At 46.5% G+C, this 27516-nt stretch overlaps 1 protein-coding gene across 1 annotated transcript in view; it reads right to left on the reverse strand.

Moving 5' to 3' along the window:
• The window catches only part of MCF2L2 (MCF.2 cell line derived transforming sequence-like 2), a 268026-nt gene extending 247444 nt beyond the window's left edge, over nucleotides 1-20582 (reverse strand). The window contains 2 exon segments of the mRNA XM_019532786.1: nucleotides 20225-20344; nucleotides 20347-20582. Coding sequence (XP_019388331.1) covers nucleotides 20225-20344; nucleotides 20347-20386 — 160 coding nt within the window. The 5' untranslated portion in view covers nucleotides 20387-20582.
• Between the last annotated feature and the right edge of the window lie 6934 nt (nucleotides 20583-27516).

Raw genomic sequence — 27516 nt, forward strand, 5'->3', positions numbered from 1 at the left:
GGGGAGGAGTGAAATACTGCTTTTTTTTTCCTCAGGAGTTGAGGACACAGAGCAATTAAGTGACTTGCCTGAGGCTGACCATAAAGTCTGTGGCAGAACGGGAATTCTGCCATCCTTCACCTTCAGATTCATTCTTTGTAGGTGATTGGATCTGGTTCCTATTTCATTTCACAGCAGGTTGCCTTACCCACTCTGTTGGACAGCTGTCTCCTACCTTCTGCTGATTAACACCCAACATTTTGAGAGAAAGATAATGCAACATGTGCGGATGGTATTTCAAGCTTCTGAGCCAAGGCAAATAAAATAGAACTGGTTGATTGAACTAAAAAACAGACATAAAAATGAGCCAAAAAACCAAATCAAACTGCTGAGAAATTTCACTTTGCCCCCCAGAAAATGTTTTAGTGCATGTGTACCCGAGGCTGAGAAAGTGTTTCACAACTAATGACACTACAATCAATACCTTTAATCATGGCGATTAGATCAGATTAGAGATAGATCAACTGATCCGCGAGCTGAAATAAACACAGCCATGAGCGTATGATCTATTTCTTCCACGTTCTACAAAATAAAGGAGTAACATTTTCCAAAGCTGTGAATGCAAATGCCTGGATTTGGTCTTTATACCCAAAAGCTTGCTAAGAAAATGTTTTGCAACGATTTCAGTCGGTCTAATAAAAAATATCAGATTTATCCAAGGAACCTTGTCTGCCTGCATCCTCAGACCGGTGCAGCTACAACCTACACCCCTGGATTTGGAGCGGAATTTGGCTTTAAAATTGATTTTCTCCAGCAGGAAAGGCAAGGGGGCCTGAAGAGTCCTCCTGGAGCTTAATCCTCTGAAGTCAAAGTGCATAAAGTCTACCTAAACAAGTCTTTGCAGTATCATGTGGTCCCTGAAATTAAGATCCTGTGCTTAGTAGAGCCCAGATGCTACAGTACAGAACAACATCAGCATACAAAGCCATGGTATTTTATTGCCAAAGCACAAGAAAATGGCTGTATTCTTGCGTGCCCTCTAGTGGCTCAGTAGCAACAGTCGCCCCATTCTGGAAGGTACAAATTTCAGTTCAAATCCAAACTAGAAAAGCCGTCAATGCAGGCCATGTTGTGTCGCCTGCTGTGACGGAAACAGTGTCTGGGTTTCAGAGGTACTGAGTGTGTTGTTCAGTAACTTCTTTGAACCAAGGCATCTGGCAGAGCCAATTTGGATCTAACTGCTTCCTTCAACATCTGGGTTTTAAGTGATCAGCATGGCATAGCGTGAGCCTCTCCACGATACAACAGTGGCTGTTGCAAGAGATGCTTACAGTTACCCACCCCAAATACATATGGCTCTTCCCACCGAGGTCAGTGGGAAGGCAGGTGTTGTGTACCTCTGAAAAAGTCAGCTTTTTGGCTCAGATCAAGCATATCCTATGCTTACCTAGGGCACCACGGTGGGTTCAAAGTTGCACCCAGGGAAGCCTGCTCTGCTGGCAAGGGGGTAGTACCCACGTAGATAATGCATAGTTAACCTTGGCTTTATGCCCACTTCATGGAAATGGGAGACTTCTCCCTGGCTTGTTCCTGGGGCTTTATGGCTAAGGGCAAACAAAACTTGGGGGCATCCAAACCCCACGCCTCAGGCTTGGGCCTGCAAGTAGGATGCCTGCCAAAAGATTTGGGAACATCTGAAGCCCCAGATGGGGGTGGGAATGTTTGCCAGTACTCGGGCCACTTATGGTTCTGGACTGACTCATAGATTTGGAATTGATTTGGCCAATTTGGCTTGGAATATGGAAAATTAAAAACATAATAATTTGAAAAAGTTAGGTGGCCAATAGTGGGAGGAAGGGGCTGGGAGGGGTGATTGGTTTTTTGCCAGTTGAAGAACTATAAGGCAATATACTTAAGTATTCAAACAAGACTGTCCTGCTGATAACAGCACAGCTTGCTTCAACTGCTCCCAGGGGCAAGGACCTAATGAGTTATTTTATAATAACTTTTCCAGAAGTGCCTGGCTTTGCTGATGCCTTTGCACAAGACACTCAGCAGGTCAGGCCAGGGATCAGGCTGAAAAGCACCATGCAAGTGGCAACCCTCAGGTTCAGGAGGTGGGAACGGCGAGCTTTGGGACTGTAACAAGAACGATCAGCAAGCTGGTAATTGCTTATTGGCTTTTGCTGGCTTCTGTTCCGCTGTCAGAGAGAGTCCTTAGGCCCTGTGTTCCTGCCCTATTGTTGCATGCTAGCAGGGGTTAAAAGCCAAGAGCTCAGCCCTGAGCAGCTTTTCCGTTTCTCATGGATATTATCTATGCCAGTGGCTTTCAACCTGTGGTCCACAGATTATGTGAGGGTCTCTGAAAAATGACCGTGATCAACACCCACACTTACAATTCAAAGGGATCTGCATCACCATTTGAAATTTCCAAAGGGGTCTGCAACTCCATTACACATTTTCTAGGGGTCCACAAATGAAAATTGTTTGAAAACCACATATCTATGCTGCTAGAGATGCACTTGCTTACATGGTTCAATATTTAAGCTTCCTACCACCGTCATAGTTCAATCTGAAGCACCTCTTCCACCCCTCCACCTCTACATTTACATGGATGGTGCCCAAAAGCATTGTTAAACATCCTCAACAAGCAGAGTTCAGCAGCTGTCTGGAGATTTGGCCCTGAGGCTATCTGACTTGGTATAACAGGCACCAGACAGACTTTTCCTTGCCAATCCTGCTGCCCAAATGACCAGTTTAGGCTTCCTTGATAATACCTGGTTTCTAGTGCAACTTTCAAAAGCTCAGGTTCACAGAGATCAGAGTTGAAATAAGCTTTTCTGCTGCATTCTGAGACCAATAGGACAGTGTGTGTGTCTGCGTGCTTGTGTGAGAGAGATCAGCTTTGCTGTTCCCGTTATGCAGCAAACACTGCTATTGATCCCGTCACAAATGGAGCACTAGCTTTGAAGGCCTCTGTAACACCAGCTTTGAAAGCCTCTGTCACAGTGAACTTCAGACTCAAAGGGGGAAAATGTTTTCAGTCTTCCTTTGTTGTGATCTGGAGGGTTATTGATTGGTGATGAGGAACACTTTCAGTAGTAATTGTAGCCACAGCAACCCCATTAGGATACCAAACCAAGAGCTGCATTTTAAGTAGCATTAAGACTGTAACATTCAATCAACAGCCAGCAAATCCACACTTCCCTTTGATTGTCTTGTCTCCACTTATTGGCATTAGCTGAGTTCATCTATAACTAGATAGGTATCTTGTAGCTCTGCCTCCCTTCCACTAGCCTACATTTTCCTTTCTGTTTAGAAAATATCTAGCATGTTGTGGCCAGTACAGTACAACCTGGGGCTTCGGCATCATTTTGCTACGAGCTGTACAAACATAGAACAAAAATGCGGTCTCTGCTCCAAACAGCTTACAAGTTAAGACAACATGGACACCTCCTCACTAGTACCGACATCGTGTTTCACTGTTTCTTTACTCATCATCATCTAAAAATCACTGTAGCAGAAAGGGGTTGCGGGGAGGGGGATGGTTTCTTTCTCAGCTTGCTTAATAGGAGCATTTGACAGTATTTTGTACAGCAGCTTCTCATTTTATGGGCATCTCTGTTCCACACAGCATCAGAGGCAACTTATTAGGGGGAAAAAATAAACAGGAAAAAATAACTGTAAAAAAGTGTGATCACAGCAGGGAAGTGGGATTGCAAAAGTGTAATCATGGACAGAATCTGCTTTTCCTGTTTTTTCCCCCATTGACTGGATTTCTAAGAGAGAGTGCTGCTTTTAAATCTGTTTATTAACAAATTGCCTGTCCCCAGTAGCTTAATGAAAACCACAGCCTTTTAATCAGACACTTGTATGCTTCTAAATCCTAGTACTTCTCAACTTCAAACACTATTCAAGCAAATTCACTTTCACCTCTTCTCTTAAGCCAGAAGCCATTTTTTAAACAGTTGATACCAGATAGGCAGAAAATCAAAATGTAGGCAAAAATGTCAAGTGTAGGTTCTTCCAATTTCACACCTACAGCTCTGTATTTAAGTATCTAATTCAGGGTGCCTGATTTCCAAAGGTCCATCTGGTATGTTATATCATACCCGATGAAGGCAATGCTCGTTGAGAGAAAATGGGATGGATGAAGGAGAAAGGAAGGCAGATCAGACACTGAACAATGCAGGAAAGATGTAATGCAGTCTGAAAAGAAAGGAAAAGGGGCCTGAAGTCAGGAAGGAAATGGCTAATAGAGAGAAGGGATGCAGCATGCTGCAGGAGTAATGAGTCTATCAATAACGGGTCCCCTCTATAAAAGCAGTCAGAGAGCTGAACAAAGAGCAGGTGAGGAAGGTTATATTAGCTGCTGCACACAAAGGCATACAGCAGGTGACTAAACTGTAAGGGGTGGGATTCAGGGGTACAGATCCCTTTCTTTCTGACTAGCAGGTGTAATCTTTGGGCTGGCAAGTGTCCGGCAAATTTCTCAAGCCCCAGTGTGTGCATGAATGGACGCTAGGAGGAGACTAAATCACTTGTTTGAAATTAGGTTGTTAATCTTAAATTGATGTGTGCCCCTTGAGGTTGCTCTGGGGGTGAAAATTAGTACAATCACCTATTTCACTACCTAATCCCACAGCAAACCATCAAACAACAGCTAATGTCCAGAGACCAAACCAATCTGAATCCAAGTTACAGCGTATGGCAAAGCCCAGAGACTTCAGAGGTGCCAGGATCTGTGCACAGCAGTCTTCTGCTTTGACAGTGGTGCAACAAACACCCTTAATGGGTTCACCCCTGCTGGGATGCATGGCTTACCCGCTGAATGCAGCAGCTACAAATGGGGCTGCATGTTGCAGCATCACTCAGGAGCGATTCCACTGAAATTAATGGAGATAAATCTGTGCGTGCTGGCATGGAGGAAGAGGAGAATCAGACCCTGCTAGTCTAGTTGGAAGCAGCTGCTCCTTTAATTGAGCATGTTAGCATTGTTAGTATTGTATTTATGACTTGGAATAGCAGCTTGCTGCTCTGGTATACAGAACCAGCTGTGAAAAATGCATTGCCCTAGGCAAGTTGGAAATCATACAACTCACAATCTCCCAGTCATCAGCAATAGGTAGGAGCTAAATGCTTTTCAGCCCCTACTATCTTGTTTCCCTAGGCAACCGCCTGTACTGCAGATCTGGCACATCCAGCCTTACTTGTATGGCTTTTGAAACAGCAGATTTGAACATATGGATCGACATTTCAAAATTCTGTAATCATGTTTAGGGGCCTTATAATAATATTTGATAGGGGACATGTTGGAAAAAGAAAATCATGGGAAATCTTGACTGGGTTTGGTGTCAGGCCCATGACAGTAATTTTCTTCTATACATCTCAACAACACTTCACGAAGGGGAGTGGAGCATTATCTTCTTTAAGTGATAACACCAGACAGCGGCTCAGATTTGGAAACTGATATCTGACACCAAGCAAGAGAGAAAGGTCCCGGTGTTATGGGTGGGAAAAACTGAAAAGCCTAGAGTTACAGCCAACCCTTTCAAAAGCCTCCAAGGATGTGGGATACCCAGCTGAAATGGCTGTTTTCAGAGATGCTGATCACACTGCAACCCAAAGCTACTGCTGCAGTTATGGATGAGACCAGCTGGGTTCAATGTCCAAATGTTTCAGTCTCCCTGAGGACTTGGGGCCCAGTCTGGAAAGGTGCTACGTGACGTCAAAATCTCATTGACTTGGGCAGGCATTCAGACTCCTGCATCCTACAGGACAGCACTCTAGCTGTTTCATACAGAGCCATCCAAGCAAATGTCTGCTGTACTATTAGTAAGGGTCTCTTCCAATCACCTCCTCACCAGACTGAGAAAGATTTTGCAAGGCGGCACATAAGGAAACCTATTGAGACTGTACCTGCCTAACTGATACAGCATAAACCAGATGGCAAAAAGCTGAAGAAAAGAAAAATGTGATGGCTTTTAAAGTAGAAAAAGTGAGATGCTGCAAGTCTTTCCATGCTTTTGGAAAACATTTTAAACAAACAATATGTTGACAGCAGCATTCAGGGATCCCTAGAGAGATCACCTTCTGCTGCACAGCCAATTGTCCATCCTGCTGCTGCAGAAGCCAGGTCAGCAACTACGATGACCTACAGCATCCCAGGCTGGATTAACAAAATCGGGAGCTGGAGAACCAGGAAGTCACTGGTTCTTGACTAAAGCTACCAAATTCAGGTTTGCACCTGCTGTCATGGAAGTCCTGTGGTTTCTATAACATCCTCCTGTTTCACAGACACCTCCTGGAGATGCTACCATCCTTTGGCAGCAGAGGGGGATGGGTATGGTTCCCTGCAGGCCCTGTGAGCACCATTCCCTGTGTTCTCAATCAGAAGAGCAAACAAGGTGGTCTGTGCCCCAACGGGCTAAGCAAGCTACACCTCCTTTCTCTTGCTCTTGATTCCCACAAATATAATGCCATTGAAAACAATGGAGCTGCCTTGGCAAGGAGGAGAAAGGAGTCAGACCTGCTTCCTTGAGGGTGCTCCTTAACCTCTGCCAGCCACAGCATTCAGGACCCAAACCCCACAATGGTGGTTTGAAAGAGGTGCTTCCAGGACCACTCCTAACCTGACGCATAGGCAGGAGCAGAGGCTACTCTGCTGAGCAAAAAGGCTGATGCTTCACTTCGTATCAAAGTGGATTTCAGATCTAGGTGGCCTGGCTTCCTCCTCCGCCCTGTCATCAGGGCTGCAGTTCTGCCCTGGAAGAACGTCCAGCTCACAGCAGGAATGGATGGAGCCAGAAGATAGCAGCTTTGTACATCACGTGCTAAGCATTTACTGTCATTCAGGGCTTGATGCTTGTGTTTAACTCATACACCACTACTGCAGCCTGGACTGGGGTGACACGGCTGGCAGCTCTCCTTCATTTCACCATCATAGAGAAGAGAGAGAGATTGCTCTCATTTTGCTGGGAAAAGGCCCAGAAAAACTCTTAATGCTCCAAGTGACCCCAAACTCTGCCACCTTTATCACGGTACAATCCTCCTTCCACCTTCCAACTCCTCCGCCGCCTCTCATGTGCAAGATGTCTTGAGGGCAGGGAGTCAGATTACCTGATCAGGAGTTGCCCATACTCTCCATCCAATCCAGACACAACTTTCAGCCATTTTTTCCCCTTCGTAGATGCTTTGGATCTAGATTGAGCCACCAAAATCTTCCCATCACCTGTAAGTCTCATGGGCCTGGGAGAAGGTGAGCCTTGATTACTGCTTTTAAAAGCCTCGTCCCTACAGTTGCTCCTTCTACCTCGCACTTTATTTTGTTAACTATGTGGCAAGGAATATAGCAATGAAGGCAGAGGTGAGCAGAGACTCTCATTAGTCTCCTGTTCTCAGGATTTCCCGTTATTAAAAGGGGTGTTGTATCTACTGCCTTCACAAGACAGCTACATGCATGAGCAGGGGGTGCAGGTAAAGGAAAGAAAAAAGTTGAATCTGGGTCACACCAGTGTAAATCTGAAGTCAAAGGAATTACTTCAGATTTAAACCAGTCTGACAGATACCAGAATTGGACCGAAATGCAGTCACCCTTCAAATACAGACAGCTTTTCTCCGCTCACGTGTTTTGGTATAACAGACACCACGCACTTTCGAGGAGAAATGCACAAATCTTGCATTGACTGCGCCACCTACCAGCCATCTCCCTGCCAGCTGGACCTTCCCCAGCAGTGCCCATTATCTGATAGCAGAAGGGTCTCCCCCCATCATCAAATCACAAGCGTTTTGTTGCAGAGAAAACCTCGACAAATTGTGTAGCCCAGCTGGTAGGATGAGTGGCAGTGGACTGGAAGGACCTAGGTTGGAGCTAGACTGCTCTCAGTGGTGACTGATAACAGAACAAGGAGCAATGGGCTCAAGTTGCAGCAAGGGAAGTTGAGGTTGGATATTAAGAAAAAAACTTCTCACGAGGAGGGTGGTAAAGAACTGGAACAGTTTACACAGAGGGGTTGTGGGATCTCCATCCTGGGAGGTTTTTAAGACCTGGGTAGACAAAGCCTTGGCTGGGATGATCTAGTCAGGGCTGGTCTCCTTTGACCAGGGGGTTGGAATGGATGTGACCTCCTGGGGTCTCTTCCAACCCTCATTTTCTATGATCCTGTGATTGACTGAATAAACCTAGTATCCGTCATTAAGTAGACAAGACATCCCTTCCTTTCCCTTCCCTTCCCCCCAACCCCCTCCTGCCTCCCCATCTGTAGGTTATCGGATTTACTGGCGAACTAAATATATTAGTGTGTAGATCCAAATTCCATCCACTCCTTTCAAAGCTGGTTTATTTTTTCACAATGTTTCTTCCCTGCTCCTTCATTCCTAGCTGTGTAGCACACAAAAGCTCAGAAATCACATTGGGGATACTTTCCTCTTTTACAAAGATGTCTCATCTCCCAGCACTGTTTGAAGTCTGGACCCAGTGTGCCATCTGCTCTGGACCCCACTTCTTTTCAGTCACAGGGAACTGCTGTCTAGGGAAAGTGAAGAAGAAAACACTGCTCCCTTGGGGAGTTATTCTACCAGCCAGAGCCTGGACCTGAGAGACCCGGGTCCTGGATTGTCCTTGGCTGCGTTCATGACACACAACGTGACTCTGGACCAAGTCTGGCTTGGTTTCCCCAACTGTAAAATGGGAAGAGAGCTCAGCTACCCTTTCTGATGCACTTTGGGGTTGAAGCACTCCAGAGAAGCAAAATGTCATTATGGAAAACATTCATTCTCTTGCCTCAGTCCCATAATTTTGGTGCAAGGACACAAGCTCCCACAGCCAAAAAATTAAAGCCAGTCTCCGAGAATAAACTGGTGATCTCATCAGTTGTCCAAAAGCATCACATAGGGTGATCCAGCATGGCTCAGATGCTGAGTCGCTCATCAGGAGCCAAGGGAGGCTTCAAACAGACACAGAGAAGGGGAGGCTGGAACAATTAAGCTCCTTGGCTTACTTTCTACTCATTAGGATAATGAGCAGACACAGCAGGTGCTTTCCCAGGCCCTGAGCTGCTTCCCCAAGGACAGACATCCCCTGAGGGGACCCTTTGGCTGCAGGCAGAAGGTGGAAGGCAAAAATGAAGTGAGTGATGGAAAAAGGTTTCCCTTCTAATGAACTGTCAGGCATTTGATCAGAGATGCTCAGAGTCATACAGAGCGGCTGCTCCATGAGCCTCCCTCGAACACAGAGATTGGATCTGACCTGGCACTGGCTCCTCTTCATGTGCCCTCTGCTTCCATAACTGGAGACAGTCAACTAACCCCCCACCTCCCCATCCTGAGCAATCCTTGAGTGCCAGCAGCACGCCCCTCAACCCACACAGGTGATATTCAGCCCTCACCACCTGACACACCTTGCCCGGGGGAGAACCTGATTTACCTGCTTGGTTCAGGCTGGTTTCCCCTTCCACCTAGCAAGCCCTAGAGCTCCTCCAGGATAACCAAGGTGCGACTGGCTGGTGTCAGCATTTACAGGGGTGAGGTTATTTATCAAGGGTTGATTTTATTTCTACCAGTTGTGAGCCGGGCTGCAACATTTTCTGCCCAAACCCAGCCCCGCAGTGTTTGCCGACTCCTTTCCTGGAAGTCAAGAGCTCCTGCTTTCCACAGCAATTAAAGCACAGGGTCCCATTTATTATTTCAGACCACTGCTAAGCAACGCAGCAATTTACACAGTCCTCCAATTTTATCTTTATTGATTTTTTTCAAAGAAAATGCATGTGCAATTTCAGTAAGTGCAATCATAAAACACAGAAACCACCTGTAAGTGATCCCAAGGAGCCTGAGGAGGCTGTGGTGGGCTGGGGGAAGCCGCTAGGGGATTGCATCAGCCCCTACCGCAGCTCAAGATTTATGTCCATCATTGGTACCAACGTATGCAACCCAAAGTGCCCAGTTAGAGCCCCAGCTGCTTTTTCGATGGCCACTGAGCAGCAGGGACTAGCACAAGCTGTGTCTAGCCAAGAGCTCTCTGCTCTAGTAAGTGTTTTGCCATTTTGACTCACCTCTCTCACCGTGGGGCTACAACAAAATCCACTTGGTACAAAATGCTGTTTAACCCCAGTGCTCAGCTGGAGGCCCTCCCAAAAGTGGGGAAGCTAAGCGTTGTCCTTGGCAGACAATGTATGTATGCTGCCCATCAGTCCTAATCATGCAATGGCTTGGGCATGGGTAGAGATCCTTGTGCTCATGGAAAATGAATTGTAGGATCAGAGCCATAGTCAGAAATAGCCCAAATCTGTTGGTCTTCCACAACCTTATAGGAAGGTTGCTTATAGGCTTGGCAGTGCTATGCTGGCTAGCACTACAGATGAGGGGGTCAGGATTGACCGCAAGATGAACATGAGCCTTCAATGTGATACTATGGCTGGTAAAGCAAGCAAAACGTTGGCTTGCATCCACAGATGCTTCTCAAGCAAATTGCAGGAGGCCATTCTCCCATTGTACTTGGCCCTGGTGAGGCCACAGCTGGAGTACCGCGTCCAGTTTAGGGCCCCACAATTCAAAAAGGATGTAGAGAAGCTTGAGAGAGTCCAGAGAGCCATGCGCATGATCAGAGGGCAGGAAAACAGACCTTATGCCGACAGGCTGAGAGCCATGGGACTCTTCAGCCTGGAAAAGCGCAGGTTCAGGGGTGATCTGGTGGGCACCTATAAGTTTATGAGGGGTGCTTACCAGGATGTGAGGGAATGCCTGTTCACCAGAGCGCCCTAAGGGATGACAAGGTCAAACGGTCACAAACTCCTCCAGGACCATTTCAGGCTGGACATAAGGAAGAACTTCTTTACTGGCCGAGCCCCCAAGGTCTGGAATAGACTGCTGCCGAAGGTGGTTCAAACACCTACTTTGAATGCCTTCAAGAGATATTTGGATGTTTATCTTGCTGGGATCTTATGATCCCTGTTGACTTCCTGCCCCTGGGGCAGGGGGCTGGACTCGATGATCTTCTGAGGTCCCTTCCAGCCCTAATGTCTACAAATCTATGAACCTGAACACTTGAGAGGGCTGCAGTACACACGTGCCATGTGGCAGGGGCAGGTCTGGCTTGTTACCTTAGCCATTGTATTTGTATGTCGATCGTAACCAATCGAAAACAAACGTACAGGTCAGGGGTTCTTTACTGCTGCATTTAAATTCAAACCAAATCAATTGTTCGGGGCTGTAAAGTCTGATACAATATCAGTCGGGAAAAAAAGGAGGCTAAAGAAAGGTGGAAGAGAAGAAAAAAAAAAGAAAATATAAATCCATTTTTATTGGCACGAGACAGGACCAAACCCATGTGCACTCAAATCATTCCTGGTTGCCATGCAATCTGAGTGTTCTTTCATGCAAAGCTATTTCAGTTAATGATATGTCTCATTATTTTATGCGAGGCAGCGAATCCGATTTCCCCAAATCCAATTTCACTCCCCTGTTGTTTTATTAACATTTAGGAGCTTTTAAAATAGCTCTAGTCACTGGCCTGAAACACACATATTAAAAATTACCAGTTACAGAGCTTGAGGAAGTCTCAATGGGAGACATGGGGAGAGAGGATGATACCCGTGTCCTTACATTTGGCATGAAGTCCTGTTTGGGGAGAGGGGACTGGGGGCATACCAGACAGGAAAGGCACTTTGGTAAATGATAAACAGAGAACACACATTTGCACCACCTTTGGGTTCATTCAAATGCTGCCTGCACCCTGCACGGGCCAGCTAAGTTGTTGAGGGTGTCAGGCAGCCTGGGAGTGGTAGCTGGGCTTTTGCCGCAGCTAGCTTCTCACCTTCTCCTCTGCCAAGCTCTGCAGGGCCCAGCTGCATGGGGTTCACAACTGTGGACCTCCAGAAAGAAGGGAAGTAGTTCTTCCCTCTTAGTCGGAGCTCAGTGGGCCACGTAAGCAGCAGCAGCCCCACCAGGCATCCTTGCAGTTCTGGTTCTGCTGTTTTCTACCATCTGCCCAGAGACAACGGGAGCTGGTGGAATTCCACTGGCTGCAGCAGCAGCAGCAATGTGCAGAGCCCCTAGCACCATGTCTCTTTTCCAGCCAGCATATGCAACACCACCTTCCAGCTTGACCAAGCCAGCAGGGTGAGGTCAAGTCCAAATGAGACCAAATTCCTGAGGACAGGAAGAGAGAAGCATGTGAAGTAACCTGTCACTTCCCTCTAATTAAGTCATGTTATGTTAAGTAACCTCTAGGTCTGTCTGGACTATTGATGTCCAAACAAACAAGCAACAAAACCAACAGCTCTTTCTCATTTCAGCCAGCCAGGAGAGTGTGTCCCATCCTTCCAGGCACAGACAGGTCATCCATGGTCCACATCTATGACCTCCACACTTGGTTACTGCCAGGAATAGCGTTACATGGTCTGGAAAAGCTTCAACTGCAGCAAAATGCATCGAAGCATATTGTCCCAGTGCTCTGCTCCCTTCACTAGCTGCTCGGTGGATGCGCAGCATCATTCAAGCTCTATCTTTGCACTCAAAGCTATAGGATAGGCTCTTGAAACTTAAGACATTGCATGTCCTTATGTACCCAAGGCAGGTACTTTCCACTCAGACAATAAAACCATCCTCTAGCAAAGGAAGGCAGTAACAACTGGAGGCAACACTTTTGCTGGAGCTGGACTTGGAGCGTGGAAGCCATTGCTGTAGACACCACAGGCATCGCTGGAACAAATGGCAAATCCCAGTGCTGCCACTTTGCTTTCGCTCAGTAATTGCTTCATACACTGGCAGACGCACACCCACTTGCTCACACAGAGCAAAACAAAAACAAAAAACCCACCATTAGCGACACTAATCAAGCTATTGCAACAATGGACGGGGGAACAAAGGAAAGAGAGAGAGATTGCTATTGTTCTAACACTCCAGTGATGTGCTAACACTCCTGGGCTCGGTGAGCAACTGTTCACCAGGGCACCCGAGGGGAAAACCAGGGGTAATGACTGCAAATTCCTGGAACACCAATTCAGGCACAACATTAGGAAAAAATTCTTCACAGTCAGGGTGTCCAGACTGTGGAATAAGCTCCCTCCAGAGGTGGTGCAATTACTGACCCTGGACATCTTCAAGAGGAGACTAGACAGTCACCTTGCTGGGGTCGCCTGACCCCAGTTATCTGTCCTGCCTAGTGCAAGGGACTGGACCCGATGATCTTCCAAGGTCCCTTCCAGCCTTACGATCCATGAATCTATGTGTGGACTGTATCAATAGAGGGATCTTGTCTTGGGGACTGACAGACTGGGTTAAATCCAAGCTCCAGTATCCTGCCTCTGGCAGCAGCCAGCTCCAAGTGCATCAGCATTTAGTGCCAGAGCCCCTCCATCAGGAGGTATCCCCTCCCCTCGCAGATCTCATCCTGGGCTCTGGTTCACTTAAACCCTGAAAGAATGTTCAGTATCCCCTCTGCATTTGGAGGTATTATTCATCAAGATAGCTACCATAAGTGTATAAGTTGCACCTGTGTATAAGACACACCTGAAAAAGGATAACATCTTAGGGATAAAGATGTTAAACATGAATTTGATTGAATTTGTGTCAGCTCTTATGACACTGATTTCAGCAGCTTTTAGATCTCCTTTTTCAGGAGAGAAACACTAGGGTATATATCAGAAAATACTGTATTTATTATGCACTCCTATGGGCAGGGACAGTGGACAGTGCCAGTCACAGTGGCCCCTATGTTAATGGGAACAACCATTAACCACGACTTCAGATATTCTTGATAGCCGCAGAAATATCCAGTCCCCTTGTCTTCAGAAGTTCTTGGCTTCAGTGGCTTCATATGGCCATGAATTTCTACAACCTGAAGTCATCATGCATGGCACAAACAAGTATTTTCTTTTTATTGGGTTTGATTTCCCCAACTTTGCATAACTTTGCATGAAATAGGGCTGGAAGGGCCCTCAAGAAGCTATCTCTTCTTATTTCCTGCTCACAGGTCTGAACCATCTCGACAAGAATTTGTCTGACATACCCTTAAACTTCCCTGGATGGAAATTCGCCAACCTCCCTGCGTGATCTGTTCCAGTGCTGAACCACCATCATAGTAAGAAAGTTCTTCCCAAAAATCTAACTAAAAGTCTCTCTTCTTGCAATTTAAGGGCATTAAAAAATTGCCTGTTTCTTCTCCACATTTGTGTGTTATAGACAGAAGTAACGGGCTACTGTGCGGCCTTTTCTCCCTTACATTCAGCACCCAGCAGTTCTCAGGTGGGTGCAGAATGGAACTGAGAGTGATTCTGCATCCATAGCTTTCTACCATGTCCTCATGTTCTTTATTTTCAGATACACCATGCAGAAACAAGTGTGCAAGTCCCAGCACCAGTTTATACTTGGATGAACACAAAAGCAGCATTGGTAGCTTTTAGAAGGCTGCTCTGAAGGTTCAATTTGCCTTTGGCTACCTTTGCAATCTTTGCTTACTGATCAATTGGCACAAGATAGCAAGCATCTCTTTTTTTAATCACTCCCCTTCTGCTTTCAATGATTCGTCTGACATTGCAGTCAAATACTGTTGACACACAGCAATCTGGGAATCAAATAAACCCACTGCCTTTCCGCAGATTTTTCAGGGAAACCCCAGCAGATTTAGAAAATATTTCCCTGCAGTTTTATGTTATCCAACCTCATGGGCATGCATCAGCCAAAGAAAAGAAGTCAGTGCGTTATGGTTGGTGCAAAAGGTCAGTTGTTGCTGAAACTAGGATCTTGAAGGTAGGTGAGATCTCACCAGACAGGAGGTGGAAGTGAGCTCTTAAATTGCATGAATGGTCTGAGATAGGGGTGAGGCTAAGGACAGTAGTGTCCGTGTGCAGGTGATGGGATTTTTGTTGTCTCCATTTCAGTGGGTTTGGACTTACCCACTTGTAACAGAAGACTTGATCTGGTGCAGCTCGTTTCAGAAAGACTGCTCAAGGAATTGGCACGATGAGTGTTTGCAGCACCCAGGCACAGACCAGGATTTTTACAATGATTTATACAGAGCTGTGATATATCAGATCCTTGGTAGCTCTACAGCACAGAATGGATTTTATAATGTTGTGTTACACCATCTGTCTCAGATAAAATTGCAACCTGGCTTGTTCCTTCTGCTGATCTACATTCCAACCACATATTCAGGTTAATGTAGTATCACCCTTCACTTCCTGTCCTAAGTTGTTACACAAAAATGCTATGTCCAAGAGGCACATACCACCTGATTGGTCTCTGGTGGCAATGAAACCTGAAACTATATGAATTGATGCCCTGAAGTTCATGTACAAGCCTAAGAGACTCTGGCTCGGCCACTGACTCTCATTACCATCTTGGGCAAGTCACTTTGCAGATCTGTGCCTCAGTTTCCATAAAAATAAGAATCTTACTACCTAAGGCAAGGAAAGGTTACAGGTAATAGTTGTAAGTGCCACATGCGCACAAATTTGTGAAGCCTGTTGCAAATCCCTTGTAATGAGTATTTCTTCTACCCAGGCCATTAACAAAGCACTTGATCCTCATTTTAAGGAGCAGCCACAGCTTCCCCTACAGACAAGGGGGCTGCGGATACTCAGTACAGCTGAAAACAAACAAGGTTCCTTCTGCAGACAAAGGATCCCAACTCTGTTGCTTCATTTTTGAGACAACTTATGTCTGTGCCAGTGGCCTCGTTTCATTACAAAAGTCACTTTAGGGATAAAATCTTCGTAGTGCAGCAAGGCACCTGGTGCTGATTTGCATACCAGAGCCCAGAATGCTCTTCCCACTCTCAGCAAAGTTGGCATCAGAGCCCTGGGAACTAACTGCTAAGTGTGGGTGGGATTGTGGGCGTGTAGTTTATTCCTGTGGGTTTCACAAGCCAGAAGAGCAAGAGTTCCCACACAGAGACATACCCGCTGTCACCAACAGACACCTCACTGAGCGTGGGTTTTTCTCTCTGTCTTTTGCCTACCCCCAAAAAAACATGATCCTGCAAGGTGAGGAGTATTGCTCAACACCTTCCAAGATCTGAGTTTCAGGAAAAATATGTAAAGGCAATTTCTAAGCAAGCTGGTGATGGACACAGAACCCAAAACCACTTGCCTAGTTAGATATTTTGCAGAGCATGTCTTGAGATACCAGAGGGTGTTCACCCTGACCAACCACAGACGGTGGATCATGGGCTCACTGTGGTTCTACAAGATCCTAAACCAGTGCCGCAGCTTGTACGGCCTGCAGGTGCACAGCCAGAGGAGGTGGTCAGTCATTCACTGGCTCGGGACCAGGAGTTGCTTGTGTGTGTAGCACGTGATGCAGATATTGCAATGACTTCAGGTGGCCAGCTGGCCTTTGTTCAGGTTCATGGGTGCACTTTTTGTAATGGGTTAAGGTTTTCTTTGTGGAGTGATGCTCAGAGCGTAGATATATATAACCGAGTGTGTGTGTGTGTGTGTGTGTGTGTTTACAAAAAAAATAAAAAAAATTCTGCCTCTTGAGGGCTTAGATTAAGCGTAGGGGCTTCTTAACCTGGCAGGGGAAATACCATGTATATCTGTCCAAGAAGGCAGTTTTCCTGAACTGCTTCGCAGAAGAACTGCTTTTCTGGTGTAGTTCAGTACCTGCCAAGGTGCAGCAGCCTTAAGCCCAGTTTATGGGAGTCTCTTCCCTTGCTTGTTCCAAGGGCTGTATGGCTGAAGGTGAGCAAAACTTGGTGGCATCTGAACCCCAAGCCTCCAGGCTAGGGCCTGCAAGTAGGATGCCCACCAGAGGTTTTGGAAATATCTGAAGCCCCAGGTGCAGGTGGAGGATGTTTGTCAGTAGTAGGGCCACTTCTGGTTCTGGACTCTTGCATTTGGATTTAGTTTTGGCTAATCTGGCCTCAGATACGAATTAAATAATAATTTTAAAAAAATCTGTAACAGGCTCTCGGGACTTGTGCCATGTTCTCTTGGTTGGAAGTGGAGACTCACTTGCCAAAGTGTACTTGTTCTACAAAACCCTAGGCTTGATTTTGATCTGCTCCTCACTAGTGAAAGTCAGGAGTGAGCCCACTGAACACAAGGAGCCACAGTGGCATTACAGAGATCAGGATCCACCCTCTGTGGGTTGGCATTGAGGAGGGGAAAAAACATAAGCCTTCTACAACATGCATGTTACCAAAAGAATAATTGCAGAGGTAAGTAGGCTACATGAAGGAGCTGATCCTGCAGTGACCTTTAATGCATGGACTTTACCAAGGCTCAGTCCAGGGATCCATCTAAACAGGGTTCATAGCAGGTTCAGGGGCCCAGGTGTGGAAATACCTCCACTTTGTGGCACCACATGCTTAGATTCTTTCAAAGAGAACTCAGTTTTTCAAGGCAGGCCAGCTGGGTTCCACATAGTCTCCTTGGAGGTATTAAACACCTGCTGCCACCCCATCTGTTTTACATCTGTATTTAAAGAGTCCAGAATGCTTTTTGAGAAGAGAAAAGGGGCTGGCTTATGTCTAAGTGTCGTCCCCCCTACTTTTTGATATTTGGCTGGTTGAGTGCTGCCCTTCCAATCCAGACCGTGCTGCATTTTATTGGGCGTGTCTATATGTGCACTTTAATGAGCACTAAGCTATTTACTGTGACATTATGCTAATGCACAGTAAAACAGGCTACTGTGCATTAAGCATCACAAAAAGTGTGCAAATGTGCTACTGCACATTAGCACAGCATAATGCACATTAATTTAGTACCTCACATTGGAGGTACTAAATTTAAAGTGCTTTAGAAAAGGTCCATTCATTAATGCACATGTAGACATGCTTAGTGGGTGTCAAGTGTCCATAGCAAGCATGGTACTTTAGGTCTGTTTGGGATAAAAGATGATAGAGAAAGAGAAATCACTGTTGCATGCATGGGTAATGACTGGTGTCCTGCTCTTGCCTGAGGTGGGAGCCTTTGTACTCATCAGAGCTTTCAGGGCTTCTCAATGCCCTGAAACTGCATTTTTAAAAGACCACAACAGCCACCATCAAAAGCCTTTTTGTTTTAATAAGCTGCTGCTGATTCAGCTAACATGACTCATGTTAGAATGTGTGAGTCAGAGAAAATGGTGCATCACTCCAGGGCGGTATGGGTTTTTTTATTATTATTGGGGCTAATAGAAATCGCTATTTCAGCTAATCAGGTTGATATTTTGTACAAATATGTTTTGATTATAGTATTTTGGCATACAACTGAGCTGCCTATTTCAAAAGTAATGTCTGATTGTGTCTGAATGGCTGGGGAAAGCAGGACAACTCCTAGAGCATGTCAAATCAGAGACCTCAGGCAGAGCAGGGTTTAGTATCCTAGGTGTTTTCCATTAGTGACACCAAATTGCTGTGTGACCTTGAAGAATACAGTACACTGAACTCCTCTGGGTGTGGGTCACATGGAGAGAATATGTCCTTGCCTGCCAGAAGTGGGTGTGAAGGTTCATTATTTTTTGAGAAAGTCTATGGACTCCTTTGATAAAGAATGCAAAGTGCCTTTCCAAAATATCCAAATTGAGGCTAATATATTTCTAATTTGCTTTTTACCTAGTCTGGTATTAGTTTTCAGTCATATAAGAGGCTCCAAATTGGGAAGAGAAGGTTAAGTGATCATTTCAGCAACCAGGTTTTCCAGTGAGCGTGGTACGGAAGGGTGGCATAAAAGGTACATAAATCCTTGATGCTTCTTTGGAAGTCCCAGTGCTAAAGCAGAACGCATACTTTAAAATGAAAGTAAGAATTTTCTAAAAAGCAAGACTCTTCTAAAAAATCTTCCAAAACAATTATGCAGGAACTCTCATACAACCATCTCAAGGTCCTTCTAGTCTAAGGACAGGAACCTGCAAACTGTCCTGTATACCCAGACACCAACCAGCACATCAAGTCCCTGGAAAGGGTGCCACAGTGCTGGCTACCTAGGGCCAGATTCTGTCCCATCTATTCAAGTCCCTAAAAATCCATGAATACATCCACTTCTGTAACATACTGGTGTCTTGCCCTTCGTGTTGAGCCATAAGAGGAGGAGGAGGACCCACCCACCTTTTGTATTAACAGTTTTTCAGGGACTCAAGCAATCCCTTAGCATCCACTGAATAATGTCAATGCTCTTCAAATCCACATGCTGCAATAATCAGCACACAAACACCATCAAATACTATTTTCCTGAACTTTCAGCTTCTCTAGCTAAAAAAAAAAAAAAAAGGGCAGCAAATCTGTGGAAACCTCTGGACCTAAAGCATTCATTGTTCATTACCCAAAAGCCAAGCTCTGAACTCACTACTTTAATACATACAATATGCAAGGTCAGAAGTGCACACGTGTTTCAGCAACCTGTTTAACAGCTTCTGCCAGCACATCACTTACTCTATTAAAGAAGTTGACCACCATAAACATTTGCTTCCATGCTAATTTAATTAAAAATGTTCTCCTTAACTGATTTAACAGTGTGGCAACCAGCTTCTACTTGGCTGTATGCATTCAGACAGGTGCAAAAAAAAAAAAAAAAAAAGCACGGGACTGTTTGCATTTTACCCTCTTGCTCTGTCTTATTAATTTGACTATAATTGTCTGTTAAAAAAAATCATGCTTGGAGATACTGCAGGTGAAGTAGTTAATGGGGAGTTTTTTGGTAGTTTGCTCATCATTGCCAACACCTGAGACTGGGGAGAAAGCCTGATTCACCTAGTCCTCAGGTTCAGGGAATCACCTGAGCATTTAGACAGTAACATCTATTATATATCCAAATACATTTTTTTCAAGAGCTGGGATTGCACAGAAAAGTCTCCCAGGTCTCCCCCAGCCTGCACACAGCGCAGGAGAATGGAAACTGATTCAAATCAATTCACAGGTATGATTTACCTGCCTGCAATCTCCCCTTCCCCAGACATTGCCATGACTGCTAGCACTAACCCTGGCATAATAGCCCCTGAGCTATCCCTCACCCAAGAGCATTTCCTGGGCAAAATTCATTACCCTGGGAGATTCACTGCAAATCAATTCTCAATAAAGCTGGTTCATTTTTTGTTATAACAAAGAACAGTAGGCTGGAAAGAGAAACCCACCCACTGGGAGCTCTCTGATGCTATAAACCAGGAGAGGGTTTTTTTTGCAAGTCACTGGGGGCTCTGACCTACCCCACAAAGCGTGGAGGTATGACACAGCCCTATGTAGTGTTACAGGCTGTGGAGGGGGTAAAGGGATGGGATCCTAAATATCTACACAAAAGCGGGGAGGGGGGGAGAGAAAAAGATCCCTTACCCACATGAGTGATGACTGTAGCTAGTCGCTGGGTTAGCTCCTGATGTGACATCTCTTCTTCTCTCAACCAAAAAAGCATTTCACAGAAAGGGAACTGCACAGCATCCAAAAAAAAAAAAAGAGAGAGAGCTGCAGCTGGAGTGGGAGGCTGCACACACACATGCACACACTCACGCACAAAGCCAGTGCCACTCCCAGAGGCCAGATTCTTCCCCGGCTTCTTACATCTTCTGGGCAGTGCCTCTGTCTTGCAGCTTGCAAAGCTCCCTGCGTGGCTTCCCCCGCACAGACTGGTCCAAAACTGGCTCTTTTACAAGAAAGGTTGGGTTTTATTTCCCCTTTAAAAAAAGAAAAAGAAACAAGAAATAAATGGATGGCTTAGGGGGTTCCCTCCCCCCACTTAAGAATGAGGCAAGGGATAAAGAGACAAATCAGAAGCCAGCTACCTGCCTCCAGGGAGGCTTTGGGATGGTAGTGATTGGATGCAGGAAAAAATCCTGGCGGTCTGGAATATGAGACAGAGGAGTGGAGCTTGCAAGGCAGGGGATCACTCTGCTGTAGCCTGAGGTCAGCGGGCTCCTTTGCCTCTCCGCTGGCTCAGGTGTGGCTGTGTGTCTGCATCCCATCCCTTCCCACCTTGGGAATGGCAGGATCATCCAGGGCTCCTGCCCGGCTGTTCCTGTAGGACAGCATCCGTGGGGGCATGAAAAAGCTTCCCCTCCTGGGGTGATGGTGCTGTGGAGCTGACAGCAACCAGCTTTGGGGGCTGGCATGATCTCTAAGGACATCTTGTCCCCACGGTGCAGAGCGTAGGAGCTCCCCAGCCCCATATGCCCCTGCCCAGGAGACTCTCCCCAGGGAGGGGAGCTGCTCTCTGAAGATCCTGGTGCCAACCCCACCTTCAACACCCTGCTAAGTGGCCCCCATAGTTCACCTGGCAGCTCAAAACACACACACAGAAAAACCGGTTACAGTTTGCAGCACATATCCACACACCCATGCAATAATATATATATTCTGCCCTCCCCCCAGAAAAAAAAAAGAAAAAGAAGATCCTGGTGCCAAATGCAAAGGAGGGCAAATGCCAGGCTCCCATGGAGAAGCTGCTCCATGGCTGAGGTCAATGGGAGGCACCAGGGGAGCCTTTCCTACCTGTGGCTCTGACCGCAGTGTAATGTTATCCCCCATCTCCGCTCTTGTCTGCTGCCTGTTTCCAGTTTTGCAGTAGGCAACCCCGGAGGCTGCAGGAGCCTGCCTGTGCCTGCAGGGAGACAACCAGGAGCAGAGCTGAGACCTCAGGCTGGCACAAGGGCTTGGGGTGGAGGAAGGTTGCCCCTTCCCCACCCTCCCTTTTCTGCTACATGTGTCAGGGGGTTTTGAAGCCTCCCTGGGTGTTGGCTGCATCCCAGACTGGGGACTTTGACTGGGCTGTGCCAGTGTCCTGCTGGAGCCAGAGGTTCCTGGCTAGAGGGTCTTCCCCTCCACTCAGGATCTGACCGATGCCACATTTGGGGCCAGGAAGGAAATTTACCCCATGGACAGACTGGCACATATGAGGGCAGCAGGTGGGGGAGTTGACTCCCTCTGTACCCCAGAGCATAGCTTCTGCCTGGGATCTCTTGAGCGTATATTGACAACATTTCATAGAAGCAGGAATGCCGGCTGCCGTGGTTCTCTTGCTTTACCTGTGGCATGTTTGGGTGTTAGGTCCGTGTTGTGCCAAGGCTGATGGTTGTCTTATGAGGAGTTTAGATGAAGAATTTGTATAGGATGGTCTGATTAAGGCTGAACCTGCCTCAGGCTGAGGGTTGGACCAGATGACCTCTGGAGGTCCCTTCCAGCCCCACTTTGTGATGAGCAGCCAAGCACTCCAGGGGCTCTTCTGAGCAGCTGTAATGAAGGGAGAGGCCTTCTGTAGCTCCTGGCTATGGATCCCAGCTGGTGTCTGCATGCAGTTAAAAGAGGGAAGTAATGGGGTGAACAGAAAAGCTACGAGGCGATTGCCCTGTTACAAGCACAGTCTGTGCAGGAAAGCCAGAACTTCCCCCTGTACACACATCTGCTTTACATATCCCCCCTTCAGTGTCTGCCCAGTGATGGGTATATGGTGACTTGAATGAGAAACTTACTGGGACAGGAGGAAAGATGAGCGCAAATGTCTTACAGATATAAAGATGCAAAAAATTTCCTTGTGATGGATCCAAGTTACAAAGTTTACAAAGCTTTAAACTAAGCCCGCTGGGGGACAGGGGGACTACCGCCACTGCTGGCCCGCTGAGCAACCCTTGCAAAGCCAGCAGGCCAAGGCACTTAAGGGAGCCCACCCCTGCCCCAGCCCTGGAACGAACTGTAGGCAAGGCAAAGACCCCCATGGGGACACTTGTGTGCCTGTACACAAATGCCAGGAGCCTGGGGAATAAACAGGAGGAATTTACCCTTCTGCTAAACACAAATAACTGTGATGTCATAGGGATAACAGAGACCTGGTGGGACTCCACCCATGACTGTCCACAGGTATAGATGGCTATACCCTGTACAGGAGGGATCGAGTGGACAAAAGGGGTGGGAGTGTAGCTCTCTATGTCAAGGAAAGCTACATGAACCTGCAAGCTGGCATTGGCACCCACTGCGGACAACTTGAGACCCTCTGGGTTAAAATCTGTGGGGAACACGGCACAGAGGATACTATGGTGGGAGTCTACTACAGACCTCCCACCCAGGGTCAAGACCTTGACCAGGAGTTTGCCAGGGAATTGGCTGAGGCCGCGCGCTCCCGGTGTATGGTTGTTATGGGAGACTTTAACTACCCAGACATCTCATGGGAGGAGCGCTCAGGCAAATCCCAGCAGTCGCAAAGCTTTCTCTCATGCGTGGATGACCTCTATCTGACACAGGAGGGCTACAGGCCAATGAGAGGTAAAGCGCTGCTCGACCTGGTACTGGCTACTGGGGACGACCTAATCAGTGACCTAATGATCGATGGGAAGCTGGGTGAGTGACCACGAGCTGATCACCTTCTCCGTCTGCCGTAAAGCTGGCAAGTCAGTCAGCAATACAGAAGCCCTTGACTTCAGGAAAGCTGACTTTGACAAGTGAAGGAGGCTTGTCCGTGAGGCCCTAAAGGGCCACAGCCCAGAGGGGAGGGGAGTGCAGGACGAGTGGTTGCTCCTCAAGGGAGTCATCCTGGATGCGCAAGCAAAGTTCATCCCGTCTCAGAGGAAAGGCAGCAAAAGGGCACAGCAGCCCCCTTGGTTCTCCAGGGAACTAGTAGAGCTCCTGCGTCTTAAAAGAAAGACCTACAAAGGATGGAGGACTGGATTCACCACCAAGGAGGAATACTCTGCACTGCTCCGGACCTGCAGGGGATGAACTGGGAGAGCCAAGGCTGCGATGGACCTCCAGCTAGCTACAAATAGCAAGGACAAAAAAAGTCCTTTTTTTAGATATGTGGTGAGTCTGAGGAAAAGCAAGGGCAACATTGGACCCCTGCTAAACCAGATGGAACAACTGACAACTGATGCCCAGGAAAAAGCAAACTTGCTAAATGGGTACTTCATGTCAGTTTTTCACCAGTCCCATGGGACGCCCCTGCCCACTGCGGGGCAGGGAAGCTCAGATGAGGGAGATTCCTTACCTTCCATCAGTGCTGACCTCATGAAGGAACACCTTGACAGGCTGGATACCTTCAAGTCAGCTGGACTTGACAGTTTACACCCCAGGATATTCAAGGAGCTGGCAGGCATCATAGCTCAGCCCCTGGCATGGATCTTTGAGAACTCCTGGTGCTCTGGTGAAGTGCCCGAAGACTGGAAGAGGGCCAATGTGGTGCCTATACTCAAGAAAGGGAGGAAAGTAGATCTGTCAAACTACAGGCCCATCAGCCTGACCTCTACCCTGGGGAAGGTCTTGGAAAAGATTATGAAAGAGGCCATCCTTAACAGACTAGCTGATGGTAATATCCTGAGGGATAACCAGCATGGGTTTGTCGTGGGTAGGTCTTGCTTGACCAGTCTTGTTTCCTGTTGTACTCGGTCTTGGTGAGTCCGCAGCTGGAGTACTGCATCCAGTTTTGGACTCCACAATTCAAAAAGGATGTGGAGAAGCTTGAGAGGGCGCAGAGGAGAGCCACGTGCATGATCAGAGGTCAGCAAAACAGACCTTATGACGAGACTCTTCAGCTTGGAATAGTGCAGGTTCAGGGGTGATCTGGTGGCCACCTATAAGTTTATCATGGGTGCTCACCAGGATCTGGCAGAATGACTATTCACCAGAGCGCACCAAGGGATGACAAGATCGAACTGTCATAAACTGGTCCACAACCGATTCAGGCTGGACATAAGAAAGAACTTCTTTACTGGCCGAGCCCCCAAGGTCTGGAATAGACTGCCGCCAGAGGTGGTTCAAGCACTCACTTTGAACACCTTCAAGACATGCTTGGATGTTTATCTTGCTGGGATCCTATGATCCTGCTGACTTCCTGCGCCTGGGGCAGGGGGCTGGACTTGATGTTCCTCCGGGGTCCCTTCCAGCCCAAATGCCTATGAAATCGAAGATGCCAGATTGCATTTCAGATTCTCCCAAAGATCAGGTTTGTTTGGAATCAGGGTTGAAGGGTTCTTTACTTTTCTCCTTCAAAAATGCTAGAGAATATTACGTTGTCTGTGTAAGATGTGCCAGAATCAGTGTTAAATGCACCTGACCAGGTATGTCAAATTATGGGAAACAGTCAATTATTAGCATGCATTTTATGTGTTCTTTTTGTAGAACAGCAGTGTGGTTAGAGGTTTTACATACGGGTAAGAGGGCAAGGTCTTTTCCTAATAGGATTCATATAACTCCGGAAGACATTGCTCTGTTTCATAAGAATTTATTAATACTGTATTGTTAGCCTGGTTCTAGGCATGGCCACTGAATAAATATGTTGGGTGGATTTAATAGCAGGCTGTTAGAAAAGCAAGCAGGATAATGGCTTGGAATACCTGCCCACCTGCCAAAGCTGGAGGCAATGTAGGAGCCATTGCTGTAACGCCCTGCACCCAGTAGAGCAGCAGGGTCCCAGCCTGAGACACTGAAAATAAAGACCTTGCCTAACTGGAAAAAGATGCTGTCAAGTAGCAGGGAGACTCAGCTGTCAGGACACTTGTGCTGGGGAAACAGAGTGGCACTTATGGGTACCTCAGGGCCCGTCTGAAGAATTTAGAACTACTTAGATCTTCTTCAGAGAAGAGCTTAGGTAAGGCACGTAGGGATGAAAGAGGCCTTCTAGGTCATCAACTCCTGTCCCCGGTCTCCACAGAAAACTATATAATGTAATGCTGTTCATAAACCCATCAAACTCAAACTGAGAATGAGCAAGGTTTTTATCCCAAATAGTCCTGTTGGGAGGCTGTTTCTGTGCTTCCCTGCTCAGAGGTTTAGAACGTGAGGATGATTTCTGTTGCATCAGTGGGTAGATGCCCAGCTGAATATGGAGCTCCACTGTGCTTGATGCTGGATGGAGGAGTTAGGCAGAAACAGTCCTGCACTGCCTGGCAGTAGAAGCCAGGGGTGGGGATACCTGGGGTGGTTAAGGCTACTCTCCTTCCCCTCCAACACCCATTACTCTGTAGTGCTCAGCACCCCTTCCACTCTGACAAAGAAGTTCTGCCCAGGGTACAAAAACATCTGGCAACAACCCTGTACTGGACAGCTGTGCAGAGATGTATCCTCGGCTCCATTCTGCCTTCTACGTGAGCACTGCATATAAGTGAATATTTTCTGCATTCTCATAAAACATACTGCAGTGGGTACGAAGCGAGAGACAAACTGAGGTTTTGTTTGTAGGTTACTGATCAGAGGGCCAGATGCTTGGCCTCAGTGGCACTGTTGCAGAGCTGGAGTAACTCTACTAAAATGGGTGGAGAAATGCACTTTAGATTTATGTCTGTGGAAATGAGATCAAACTTGGTCCACTTTATTTGTTTGGTGGAACACTGTTTTCTAACCTGGATGTTTCAGCTGAGACAAGTCATAGCTGAAAGGCAAAAGAATCTGATTTCTCCATCCAGTGGTAGCCTGACACATTAACAGCTATTTATTAAATCTAGAAAGAAACAGCTGATGCCAAACTGTTGTAAGGAGTTTTAATATACAATACATTACATGGTGCTGACAAGAAAGATTTACAAATTCCTTGGGCCTCACCAGATGGGCTTGAAAATTATTTTGACCTGCAGGTCAGCTTGGATTCTCATTATGTTAGTGAAACATTTTTTTTAAAACCTCTATCAATGGCTGGGAGAAAATGGACTTTGTGTTCATTCAATATGCTCTAGTCAGGTATAGCTTTCTTTCAGCAGTCTACAGACATTTTAAAGGGACCCAGTCAAGCTAACTATCACAAGCTGATTTCATTATACTATATATGGGAGAGAAAGAAAGGCTATCTATATCACTGTATCCCCTATATCATTATCATTTGGGCTATTGGAACTGAAAGAGGGTTAGAAATGATGTTCACTTAGACTCCTCTCTGTTGGCTTCCTCTCCTTCATCACAGCAATAACCTTCTCTTTTAGAGCTATACCTAACCTGGCTCCTTGCATTCACATTAAATTCACCTGCCCCTGTGATGGCTTCTTATGCAAATACCCCACAGCTATGGATGCACTTCCTTAGTACGGTTACTACTCCTTTTGCATTTAAACCCCAGCTGAAGCTGTCATGACTGGTAATGGTAGGTTAGAAGAATAACCAAGAATAGTTCAATAGATGCTAGGGATTCATAGATGCTAGAGTCGGAAGGGACTCAACAGATCATTGAGTTGATATACCCTTTTGTTATTATAACAACATACATGTTCCTTACAATCTGTTTATGGTACAGCTGAGACAAGTCAAGCTAACCCATTTGGCAAGCACCTGGCATATTGGGGGGTACTACTAGACTTTATTTATTATTTATACCTGAGCAATTAGCCAATATCTAGGGTCTTGCAATTTGTTCCCATTAGAAGGAGACCTTGATAATGAAGTCAGACGTTTTTCAATGTAATCCTGCTTATCTACAAAGCCCTGTCTCACTGGACACTGAAGGGATCAAAGAGCAGGGGCCAATATCAATCCATGTATCATGCTTCTTTTTCCAGGCAGCACACCACTCAACAATCTCTCCTCTCTCAGCTTTCTATCAGTCAAACTGTGAGTGCATCTCTGGCTGTCCTTGGCTTTCTCATGTCTTCTCTATCTATTTTAGTGGTTTCTTCCTTCTCAAACATAGAATTTCCCCAAACAATATCTCTGCATTTGTGTTT

The sequence above is a fragment of the Crocodylus porosus genome, unplaced genomic scaffold (assembly GCF_001723895.1).
Source record: "Crocodylus porosus isolate Cpor-Errol unplaced genomic scaffold, CroPor_comp1, whole genome shotgun sequence".
Classification (NCBI taxonomy): Eukaryota; Metazoa; Chordata; order Crocodylia; family Crocodylidae; genus Crocodylus; species Crocodylus porosus.